General features: G+C 43.8%; 1 protein-coding gene across 2 annotated transcripts; it reads left to right on the forward strand.

The window, feature by feature from the left end:
* The first annotated feature begins 439 nt into the window (after positions 1–439).
* LOC141259421 (protein CLN8-like) lies at positions 440–12,676 on the forward strand. 2 transcript variants are annotated; one of them, XM_073675375.1, is made up of 4 exons: positions 440–737; positions 1,199–1,286; positions 7,391–8,031; positions 10,383–12,676. In XM_073675375.1, exons 3-4 carry the CDS (start codon positions 7,483–7,485, stop codon positions 10,686–10,688), a joined length of 855 nt encoding a protein of 284 aa, XP_073531476.1. In that variant the 5' UTR covers positions 440–737; positions 1,199–1,286; positions 7,391–7,482; the 3' UTR covers positions 10,689–12,676. The 2 variants fall into 2 exon arrangements, with proteins under 2 accessions (XP_073531476.1, XP_073531478.1); XM_073675377.1 differs by lacking the exon at positions 1,199–1,286.
* Positions 12,677–12,891: the final 215 nt, after the last annotated feature.

A 12,891-nucleotide genomic window follows, 5' to 3' on the forward strand; every position in this document is an offset into this window, starting at 1 on the left:
TATGTCGATTATATTAACTGGCTGTGATGGACATTAAGGCCATGTGCACACATTGAGTATTTGGTGAGTTATTATCTGTAAGCCAAAACCAGGCATCAGAGGAAAAGTATAATAGAAACAGTCACCACTTCTGTATATATCACCCAACCTGGGTTTAGTTTACAAATACTGAGGTAAAATACTGACCTAATAATGAACGTGTGAACGTGGCCTTACAGTAACATTCGTCATCGTCAGTCATAGACTTCCATAAGAAAAAGAAAAGAAAACCAGCTCCTGCCAGACAGAGGAGTGTAGGAAGCTAGCAGACACCAAGGAGGCGGCAGCCACAAAGCCAAGTCTATGTGTTCTCCTGCTTAGATAACCAGCACGGGGCCGGAGCGGACAGTAGCGCAGTTTCCTCCCGTTTCCTCGGTTACTGTCTCCAGCACACAGTGTGTCCGCCACACCGCGCTGAGCACTGACTGCAGACGGGAGGCAGCGCTGTCATTTCCGCAGAAGCCCCAGCACCGCGCCCACCCCCTCTCCCCCCTCTTTCCTGAAAAGTTAGGACTCGCTGTGATCACGTGACGCTGAGCACTGACCATCGCTGTGATGCTCGGATGTGACTCAGTAGCGCGGTGTGAGCCTCAGTAGCGCGGTGTGAGCCTCAGTAGCGCGGTGTGAGCCTCAGTAGCGCGGTGTGAGCCTCAGTAGCGCGGAGTGATCTGCGCGATCGGGTCATCAGCGGCTGCCTGGTAAGTGCGGATCTGTCTGTAGTGTCAAGTTATACAATGTCTTCATCAATATAAGTGTCATCCTTGCCATGTGTGCCCTGGCTGGCAGTGAGCAATGTGATAAATGCTGGCAGCTCTGCAGCACTCCAGTAATGGCTCCTGCAATGTACAGTGTGGCAGCAGGAAGGCAATGTGTACGGTTACTATGGAAGGGGGCGGATGTCACTGTCATAGGTGCCCCTGCTGTCTGGTAGATCACAAACACTACATATATATATACACATACTACATACAGATACACACACATATACTCTGCGTACACATACATGTACATATAGAGGCATATATGTGTAACCTAGTGCCTACACACAGGACAATTACCTGTATATTGCTCTCACTTTTTTTATTTTTTTGTGTGAAGACATTTACTGGTAGAAAAAAATGGAGAAATAGAAAGTGAAAGTTCTTCTCTGTGACTACAGGAAGCCCAGCCATCCCTAACCTCCAGCACTGTGCCTGACCGTGGATGACGGGGCCTGGTTGGGAACTGACTTCATTTTCAGGCTTCAGGTGACTCTGCTAATTATAAAGGAACCTTTAAATATGTAAATATTCATTCATAGTTAGCCTGCCTTATTACTTGTATGGCTTTATTTCTGGCATAGGAAAAATACATCTTTGTACCATGTTAGCCAGTATACCTGACTAATCTAGAACGCTTAGGCTATGTGCCCACGATGCAGAAATGCTCAGGATTTTTCCTGAGCGTTTCTGCATCTCCCTGGCAGAAAAAACGCATGCGGATTGTACATGCGGATTGTACATGCGTTTTCCTGCCAGGGACATGCGGATGTGGAGCGTTCTTCACTTGCATTTCCGCATGCGGGTTGTCAAGCTCTTTCCAAGCCATTTTAGCATCACTTGGAAAGTGCTTGTCAACTTGGTCACACTGTATAAATCCATGCAAACTGCATGGATTTATACAGTGTGACCCGAGAGAATGTCAAAAAATAAATGTATACTTACCCTCCGATGGCCCCCGAGACTTGCTGCGCTCCTGTGCTGGCTGCCGGCGGTACGCTGTACTGAAGGACCTGCCGTCACATGACTGACGTCAGCGCAGGTCCTACAGATCTGCCCGCGATCTGTCGGCAAGCACAGGGAAGGAGTCCGGGGGCCGTCGGAAGGTGAATATAATCTTTATTTTTTATTTTATTCTTTTTTTTACAGATTTTAATGGTACCTGGGTCCGGAAGAGAGTCAACTGTCTCCACACCCGGGTACCATCCGCACATTAGAACGCGCCAATTGCGCAAGTACAGATGCAGTCTTGCGGAATTGGTGCGTTCTAATGCAAGTCAATGGCGGCGAAAACGCAGCACTTCAGCAAAATAATTGGTACTGCTGCGTTTTCGCAGCGGAAATTTCCGCAGCATGTACACAGCACATGCGGATTATCATTGGGGAACATGGCAGGCCTTCTACCATGCGTTTTTTAAGCGTTTCTGCAGCGGTTTTGCCACTGCGGAAATGCTTAAAAAACGCATTGTGGGCACACAGCCTTACTGTTGGTTACCATCTTTTCAGTTAGCCTTTAGTAGGTGTGACGATAAAGAGTAAAATCTTAATTATGCCAGACATGTGTATTTACAAGAGCCCCTGTGATACAAACTAAGTAAATAGATTAGCTGAAACAATGAGACCTGGTGAGCCATGCACCTTTACCTCTTACCTGACTGATGACCTCACACAGATGTAAATATAAACAGGGATGTCTGTAGTGCTGGAGACAGAGGGAGTCTTGTGACAGAGATTCGGACAGACTTTGGAAGGAGAATGAGAGACATCCTCCAGGACAGCAGATGGATTGCATGGCATTACGAAAGAGACACAGATTTGAATTCTATATTATTCTAGCCTAAGGGTACCGGTCCTGACTGGAAAGATTCAGATCTGCTCCATTAACCATCAGAAAGACATGGATACATTTTGGGGAGTCAAGGAGAGGACGAAGAAGTCATCTGGCCCCATGGATATGTTGTTTGGGGGTTGCTAGGAGGGACCCACCGGTCGCCTAGAACCCATAGAGACATTTGGAGGTGCCAGGAGGGACCCACTGGTCGCCTGGTCCGATGGAAACTCTCGGAGAGGAGACCCTCGAGTCTCCTGGTCTTGTACCGCGATGGACTGCTAGCTTCCTAAACTTGCCGCTACCTCCTCTCTGTGGGGGCCCACCAGAAGCGGGGGGCAACTAGTTGAGGTAGTCAGCCCTGGAAGTCTCCAAAGTCGCAGCTGTTCTATCCCAGGCGGGTGGAGAAGGAAGGGTGAGACTGTGTAATGTTGTACCATCTTGGGTATTCGCTGGGACTGTTCTGTGTGTTTATTGTCCGCTTTGTGGTTCAATAAAGTCTTGCCATGCTGTTTTACCCTCACCCTGTGTTTTCTGAGTAGCGTTACGCCCACGGAAGACCCCGGGTCTTCACAGTAGGTATTAAAGGGATGGTCCAAAACTAGAATGTATTTAAATCCTAAATGTCTATCTATCGTCATAATCTAATTATTTTTCTAAAATACTTTAATTAAAAAGCCCCTCACTAAGTGATCTAACTGCATTTTTTTACTACTTCCCGTGTGATGATGGTTCATTGGAGAATCCATAGTGCATGTTGGGATGTTAGGATACTGAACGAGTCATCATCCGGGGCAGAGGCTGTGGTCACTGCTGCAGCCTGGGCCCTCACCCTGAAATGAAGCATCATTAGTGATGTCTGTTTCTGGGGGCTGGGCTAGTCCCTGTCTCAGTTGTCAATTCTGACATATGCTCAGTAGGCTCTTGGCACTGTGCACTATTCTTTTCAGTGCATAGTGACAACGTGCTCTCTTGCTGCAAATAGAGCGCTCGATAAGTGCACATTGTAAGGAGAGAACGAGTGAGCAGAGACAAGTGCCACCACCATAAGTGATGTTCTCTCTCCCACCCCAACTCATTGCAATTCCATGTCTGCTTGTCCAAGCTGTGATTAAAAAAGAATTACTTACCTCTCCTGACGATCCCCTGTGGGGCCGCTTCAATATTCTTCTGGCTGGGTAACTTCTAAATGACACAGCGGGTGTGATGACGTCACAGTGCAACTTGAGTTATAGAGAAAGCACTGAGGAGGAAGAAAGGAATGGCTTCCTGCAGCTACTCTGCAATTTGTTATTGCCGACAGCAGAATTGCAGAAGGGCTTCCTGCCTGGCAAAGCATGCTCTCAATTGTGCCAAAAAAGAGAATAATTAGGGCAATCTGGCCATGCTTCCCCCAAGGAGCCATGGGCCCCCGGCAGTAGCCCAGATTGCCCCTATAATATAATCCCCATTTAACAGCAACATATTATAGGGACTTCCTCCACTTTATTCCATCACTGTATCTTGCATACATACATTGCTTTCCTTCATTTACTAGATGAGAGGATCAAGAGTAGCTCTCAATTATGAACACAGGAGACTCATTTCTATCCGTAATAGTCACTATATAGTAAGTGTTCTCTATTTTATTTGCTTAATGTCCAATAATTATACTGCAAGGTGAAGTAGAGCAACGTTTTGGGTGATGGACCCTTCATCAGGCTTAGTATAAGATAAGTGAAAGATATTGCTTATTGGTATTGGAAATTATGTATTAAAATGTACCCTTAATGATAAATACAAGAAATACTGGGTTGTCTAGAAATCCAGAAAAGAAGTATGGGGAAGTAGCAAAAAGAGCAGAACCACTGGTACAATGGACTGTGTCAGCAGAAGGATACGGTGTGATACCATAGGCCAACCCAGCAGCTCTTTCTTATTATGGTATGTCTTTAAGGATATATTTGAATACATCATTTACACCATTGATGAGGGATACCTTTCACTTATCTTATACTAAGCCTGACAAAGGGTCCATCACCCAAATCATTGCTGTATTTCACCTTGCCGTGTAATTACTGGACTTGAGGGAACTAAAATAAAGAGCATTCACAGACTCATTTTTTGTGCCTTTTTTGCTATTTTATTTCTCCATCTATTGTCTATTTCCTGCTGAATTGGGAGTGACGTGGGCTGCTCCAAAGAAACAAGCAACTCTGCTTTCCTCAACTAGGAGGTTGATCACCCACCCTTACCCTATAGAGATTTATTTCTATGAGATGCGCTATTATCTAAATGCTACTGTATTTTTTTGTACTATTTGAACGATAAGTCTGTGTGCCCACGATGCGTTTTTTTAAGCTTTTCCGCAGCGGCAATTCCGCCGGGGAAACACTTAAAAAACACTTGGTAGAAGGTCTGCAATGTTCCCCAATGATAATCCGCATGTGCTGTGCACATGCTGCGGAAATTTCTGCTGTGGATTATCAATGCGGAAAAATTTGCAGCACTACCATTAATTTTGCGTAATCGCTGTGTTTTCGCCGCCATTGACTTGCATTGAATCGCATAATATCTGCATCTCTGCATGTGCACATGCGGATATTCTGCGATTCAATGTGCGGATGGTACCTGGGTCTGGAGAAGAGGAGACTCTCCTCCAGACCTGGGTACCATAGTACCTGTAAAAAAAAATAATTTAAAATAAATAATAAACATTATACTCACCTTCCGATGGCCCCCGGTCTCCTTAGCGATGCGTCCTGGCTCCCCGTTGGCTCGCAATGGTCTAAAAGGACCTTCCATGACGTCATTTAGTCATGTGACAGGTCACGCAACCGCTGATGTCTGCAGTCAAGGGACCTGTCACATGACTAAATGACGACATAGAAGGTCCTTTTAGACCACTCTGAGCCGCCCAACACACCCGACGCACCGGAGAAGACCGGGGGCCATCAGAAGGTGAGTATAATGTTAATTTTTTATTTTGTACCATTCTTTTTAACTATTAACTTGGTCACACTATATAAATGCACTAGATGGTGGCCCGATTCTAACGCATCGGGTATTCTAGAATATGTATGCGTCCGACCGGGCGCGACTAATCAGCGAAGCAGTGTTTAAATGGGTTGTGCACTACTTTAAATTAACCCCCCAATGTATTCCCCCGGGGCCCCTAATGAATTTTGGAGGACGGGGGAGCAAGGCCGCCGGTCAGGGTACTTCTGTTGCGAGAAGCCGGGAGATGACCGGCTAGCACAGGGTGAGCGTGTGAGGGAGATGACCGGCTAGCACAGGGTGAGCGTGTGAGGGTGAGCATGGGAGCGTGTGAGGGTGAGCGTGGGAGGGTGAGCGTGGGAGCGGGTGTGAGGGTGAGAATGTGAGCGTGAAAATATGAGCGTGAGAATCTGAGGGTGAGAGGGTGAGCGTCCGAGCGTGAGCGTCCAAGCGTGAGCGTCTGAGGGTGAGCGTGTGAGGGTGAGCCGCTAACGGCCGCCATCTTGTTCTGAAATCCCGCGTCGCTGATTGGCCGCGGCCTGACCAATCAGCGACGTGGGATTTCCTGGACAGACAAACAGACGGGATAAGACAATTATATATATTAGATGCCGGTTGCATGAATTCATATAGTGTGATCAAGTTGTCAAGCACTTTCCAAGTGATGCTAAAAGCGCTTGTCAACCCTCATGCGGAAATGCATGTGAAGAACGCTTCACATCCGCTTGTCCCTGGGAGAAAAACGCATGTACAATCCACATGTACAATCCGCATGCGTTTTTTCTGCCAGGGAGATGCAGAAACGCTCAGGAAAAAATCCGGAGCATTTCTGCATCGTGGGCACATAGCCTTAGGGTATGTGTCCACGTAGCGTTTTTCAAGCGGATATGCTGCGGAATTTCCGCAGCGTAAACGCTTGTGAAACGCTGTGTTATCCCCCCCCCATGGTCCCCAATGTGATTACGCAAGTTCAATGCCCATGCTGCGGATTTTTCCGCAGCGTTTTTGCTGCGGGGAAAAATCCGCAGCATGTTCATTAATTTTGCATTTCCCCAAGCGGAATTGCATTTGCAGTGGAATAAAAAACGCAAGGCAATTCCGCATGTGGAAATCGCACGATAAACGCGTGCGGAATTCCGCATGCGTTTATCCGGGAGAGGACATGCAGAAATGAAGCAGAAATTTTCTGCTTCATTTCCGCAGCGTGGGCACATAGCCTTAGGAAGGGAAAGCAGATGTGGTGCTGCAATATGGTTCCCTTAAATAGGGCAGCTTTGTATGATGAGACATATTGGAGAACATGTCCCTGACACGCCTAATCAATGTGACTTATTTGTGAGAGGATCATTTATATGAGCATAAAACTTTAACTTTTTTAGGGTCAGAAAGGGCAGTGTACAACTTTTCACTTAGTGTTCTTGGAATATCTGACTGCCCCCTCAAGCCCTACACTAGGGGTAATATTGGTGTTTCCTAGGACGCTCCTCATGGACGCTGATGAAAGAAGCTCTGCTTCCTACCCAGTGTCATCATTAGGGTTTGGCTTTCTGGTTTATTTTCCTGAAAGCTGATACTTGCTAATTGATGTATGAATATCCAACACCAGTGCTTCTGAACCATGACAATACCAGCTATCTGGCATTCTCACAGTGTTGGTCTTATTTGTTATCTATCAAGTTGCTGCCCAAACATATAGGTGGTCACAGCTTTAGTAAAACATACATTTTGTAGTAGAGAACATTACATGACAATTTGTCAGTTCCTTTATGTATATTTTTGCATTCTGCAGGTAATGCTGACATGTACTATCCGGACTATGTATAATAAGAAGATGCCAGTATACAAGTAGAAGGCACATACACGACTCGTTCTTCCTGGAAGATGGCTGCTCATCGTGATCTCTTGGCTGCCCTGAGCAGTTTAGACTTTGATTTGGACTATTCATCATGGAACACCCGCCTGACTCTGATAGCGGCAGGATTTTTATTTTACGTAGGCATTTTTGCATTTAGTCACCTTGCATCTATTGTGCTTTTTGCCACTTATAGATCACTATCTGCCAAAGACAAGATACTTTGGAATACTGTAACTACACGGGCATCATTTGGACTCCTATGCTATGTGGCTGGTCTAAATGCACTATTCATAGATCCAGTTCTCGCTGCTGATAAAATCACTGGTCAGCAGGGGTGGGCTGCTTTTATCATCTTGATAGCAACTGGGTTCTTTTTATATGAAAATGTTGCTCTTTTCATATATAATTCTGTGTTCTGGATATTTAATATCTCGGATGCTGCCCACCACATTAGCGCTTTTATTGGATGTTTTGGTGCTGCGATTTGCAGTACAGCAGGACATTATTTGCCAATAGCTGCATTACTATTAGAGATGGCGACTCCATTCACTTGTACTTCATGGATTCTAATAAAGGTAAGAATACATTGTTGGTATAAAATGGGAACTGTACTTTCAGTAGAGTTTGCATAAATCAATAGCACAGCCAAATAAAAAAAATATATATATATTTTCAGAGAAATCTACTTTCTCCACTTATGAGCCACTGCTTCCACTTCTCCCTCCCCTGAACTCACCATCTACTCTTGACAAAACAGCTCAAATCTGTCTTCATCAAGACTAGATGGACTGCCAGCACAGTGAGGTGTTAGGAACACTTACTACTATATTCTATGAAAGGGAGGAGAACTGAGGAGCAGAGTGAAAAACAAGCAGAGGGAGATTCAGAAAGATCATACTGAGCTTTCTAACAAGTCTTACCTCATCCCAGAGGTGAAGTCACATATAAACAACTCAGGATTGCAGTAAATTTTCCTCCGTGTTGCTGGTTCTGTATGTGAGCTTAAAAAGGAATAAAGAGCCGGACTCCCTCTATGTGTGCTTTACTTTGGGAGACATCATATCAGCTCAAAGACAATTACAAATAAAGCAATAGAGCTTTCAGAGGGGAAAACTGGTGAAGGTGCAAAATACAAGTCATATAATGGCCAGAAATGGTGTTATTTGTCATGTACACACACAACGGCTTATATTGTTATGTTACTAGAAAGTACCGTATACTTACCCTTTAAGGATCATAGTTGAAAATGTAGCTTTGTCTTTGCTCAAGTTGTACAATCAAAAAAGTAAAATCTTACTTTGTTCACCCGTTTCGCTGCGTTGTGGCCTTGTATTTTTTAGAGCCATAATATTTTTGCAACATTGTTTCGCTGCTATTTTCCAAAAATGTGATTTTATAGCAGCAAATATATGCATTGTGGCTGCAATGTGTGAATATATTATACCATTCAGATAGGAGAATATGCAGGTGACACGTGATTGCAGGGTCAGACTACATAGAATTTGATTGTAAGCATAGAGACAAGTACGATAATTCTGCATAGGAAGGAAATTTCACTACTTGCAAAGTTGTTTTAGGCTGTGTGCCCACGATGCAGAAATGCTCAGGATTTTTTCCTGAGCGTTTCTGCATCTCCCTGCCTGAAAAAACGCATGCGGATTGTACATGCGTTTTTCCTGCCAGGGACATGCGGATGTAAAGCGTTCTTCACATGCACTTCCGCATGCGGGTTGACAAGCGCTTTCCAAGCGATTTTAGCATCACTTAGAAAGTGCTTGACAACTTGGTCACACTATACAAATCCATGCAAACGGCATGGATTTATATAGTGTGACCTTAAAGAATGGTAAAAAATAAAAAAAATAAATCTATACTTACCTTCCAATGGCCCCCTGGCTTGCCGGCAGCTCGCGGTGCACTACACTGAAGGACCTGCCGTCACATGACTAAATGACGTCAGCGCAGGTCCTTCAGTCCACCGTGATCTGCCGGCAAGCGAAGACAAGAAGACCAGGGGCCATGGCAGGTAGAAGGCCTGCCATGTTCCCCAATGATAATCCGCATGTGCTGTGCACATGCTGTGGAAATTTCTGCTGCGGGTTATCATTACGGAAAAAAATGCAGCACTACCAATTATTTTGCGGAAGCGCTGCGTTTTCGCCGCCATTGACTTTCATTGGAATGCATGGAATCCGCATCACTGCATCTGTACATGCTTAATTCAAGCGTTTCAATGTGCGGATGGTACCCAGGTCTGGAGGCGAGGAGACTCTCCTCCGGACCCGGGTACCATAGAACATGTAAAAAAAAGAATAAAATAAAAAATAAATATTATATTTACCTTCTGATGGCCCCCGGTCTCCTTGTCTTCGCTTTCCGGCAGATCGCGGTGGACTGAAGGACCTGCGCTGACGTCAAAGTCATGTGACGGCAGGTCCTTCAGTGTAGTGTACCACGAGCTGCTGGCAAGCCAGGACTTAGCGAATAAAGACTCCGGGGGCCATCAGAAGGTAAGTATAGATTTATTTATTTTTTTTTTACCATTCTTTAAGGTCACAGTATATAAATCCATGTCGGTTGCTTGTCAACCCGCTTGTGGAAATGCATGTGAAGAAGGCTTCACATCCGCTTGTCCCTGGCAGGAAAAACGCATGTACAATCCGCATGTACAATCCACATGCGTTTTTTTCTGCCACGGAGATGCAGAAACGCTCAGGAAAAATCCGGAGCATTTCTGCATCGTGGGCACATAGCCTTTAGATGAATACAAGCATTAAAACAATTTTTTTGAAAATTGTGTATTTACTGTATGAGTAAACTCCTGGTTTGTTGTCACAAATTGTTTCAGGAGAGAAGTCACTAACTATATGGATGTTGTTTAACTCTTATCAGGATAATTTTTAATAATTTTATTTTTTTCTTCTAGGCTGGCTACTTACAAACATTTATTTGGAAGGTGGATCAGTGGATTGTGGTTCACTTGTTCCATTGCCGCATGTTCCTTACCTATCACTTGTGGTGGGTATCTCTTAACAACTATGATCGTCTGGTGAAATCCACCACAGTGTTGTATGTAGCTTTCTTCTTCTTCTCCCTGATTTTACTTACTTTCATGCTGAACCCTTATTGGACCTATATGAAGACCAAACAACTTCTGACTCCTGTTCATTCAACATCCATAATATCGACAAGCGAAGGAAATGGCGAAATTGGCATAAAGAAAAACGAATAGCACATCAGTATGGTCCCTGTTCTTGCTCTGTGAAAAGATCATGATAGAACAGTTCTTGTCTGTTATAAAAGTTAACAATATCCTCTTACTATGTTTATGCCTTTATTTGAGGACAGAGTTGGAGACTTACCTTTATTTATGCCATATTTATCAAAGTGTTCGGCATATTTAAATTTAACCACTTCTGTCTAGAGCTGTTTCTCCAGTTTTTACTCTGCTCACCCTATTGGAGTGAGAATTGTAACTTTTAAAGCCTTAGTAAGACCTATTAGCGAAGCTAACCAAGCCTATCTTCCCGTCCTTACTTCAAAAGTGTCAAAGTCAACATTTTTTTGCTGGAAAAAAGCTTGCAACAAAATTTACAACATATTAACACTACAGATGAGAGCATGGCTTTGCGCAACCTCGATTCACGGTCCAGTTCATTTCTCTTTGGCCATGGACAGGAGCTGTGCAAATTTCCTGACCTTCTGGTTTCCTATCATCTGGCGACATGCCCGCCCAGCAAATTAAAAGCCAAGCCTGAGATCCTAGAAGGTCAGAAAATTTTCTCAGCTCGTGTCCATGGCCAGAGAGCACTGACCTGGATCACGGACCGGTACTGAGCAAAGCCATCTGCTCAGCTCTAAATGACACCAAAAAACTGGTGCAAAAGACTTTACAATCTTATAATGCACCCGATTTTTTCTAAGTGGTTTATGCTGTTTAATAAATTACTTTGTACCAAGATTTTACGCCACAGTTGTGGCGCTTTTTTGGTGGACGTTTTTTGCACACTAGGTCGTGCCCCTTTCCAGTGAGGCCACTAGAATGTATAGCAGGGCACGGTATGTTACTGAATAAGGTGTACTGTACCTGCGTTCATACATTTTTATTATTCAGGCTTGTTACACACAACTGATGAAGAACGCTTAAACTACACACATGTACGCATTCACATGTGACACATTACCTGCTGCTTTTGGTTCAGCACCTTCACAATTATCCTACTCCCTCCTGTAAACTAGTCCTGATGACACTGGAAACGGAGATAGGAAGCCCTACATTTCTCCATCAGTTGGTCATCTGAGAACCATGATATGAACTGACGTACAATGTACAATAGCATTATCATGTCGAATTTCCTCCCCAGACTTGATAGAGGTCAAACATAGGGGCAAGTATATTCAATAATATTGTTTTAAATGTTACATAATCTCAACTTGTATTTTGCTTGATAGATGTAGACGTGTGTAAATTGTTACATTATTTCAAATTGTATTTTGCTTGATTAATGTAGACGTGCTCCCATTATTTTGCATATGTTGGATTTACCAGTATGGCAAGGCTAATACTCTGTGGTTTTGTTTGTAGCAAGGTGGAGGGATAATGCATGCTAGTCCGACACTCCCCCTCCTGTGATAGAAACCTCACTGTCTATGGACATTGTATATATAGAGTCTGGTGTGGGCGGGGTTAGCTTTCTCAGCTCTGCTTAATGTTAAATCGTAAAACTCTGATTATGTCAGAACGGCTGCACACAGTAAACTAAGTGATACATCGTTGGATTCAGCTTCTCTTTCCCTACATCAAGCTGCTTTTAGATGAGGTAGCAAAAATCTGCTGACAGATTCCCTTTAAAGAAATATGCTTATTGCTGCAGCAGCAGGACCATTGCCTGGTGCTTCTCCCCATCCACAATTCTAACAGCACCCTGCTTGCCGGTTCTGTTTCTACAAGCACACATTTACCTGTAGCCCCTACCTAAACAATCCGAAGAATAATGAGGTTAACTTATTATAGCCATTACCTCTTAATCCCCCTTTATGAACATTCTGGCCGATCATCAAGGGAGTGGTCAGGAGTCTGGCAGTGCCGCTCCTATGACTTTGGACTGTAAGCTGCAAAGACTTTTTATCCAAATTTTGTGTTGCCATAAATATTTAGTCTGAAAAATATTGTTTTTTATATATTGCTACTTTTGCACAATAAAGCACATTTTTAAAATACATTTTTGTGTTGTTGAATTCATAGGCATTAAGTCAAAATATTTTTATTTATGCATTGACATATATGGGAACTTTTAGGATAAATTTAACTTTTTGATAACTTTTTATTATTTCTTTTTTTTGGTCAGAAAACGCAATTCTGCATTGGTTTTATTTATTTTTTACTGCGTGCGCCAGGCACTGTATAGCAGTGTATTGTGCCTGTCAGTGTAAAA

The sequence above is a fragment of the Phyllobates terribilis genome, unplaced genomic scaffold (genome assembly GCF_046119375.1).
Source record: "Phyllobates terribilis strain yellow unplaced genomic scaffold, ASM4611937v1 Scaffold_3__8_contigs__length_932513732, whole genome shotgun sequence".
NCBI lineage: Eukaryota > Metazoa > Chordata > Amphibia > Anura > Dendrobatidae > Phyllobates > Phyllobates terribilis.

Bases quoted from the DNA above. Each gene is read 5' to 3' on its own strand.
- LOC141259421 (XM_073675375.1), top strand. From the start codon at position 7,483: ATGGCTGCTCATCGTGATCTCTTGGCTGCCCTGAGCAGTTTAGACTTT. The intron at 8,032-10,382 runs GTAAGAATACAT...TTTTTCTTCTAG, and splicing joins CTTCATGGATTCTAATAAAG to GCTGGCTACTTACAAACATT.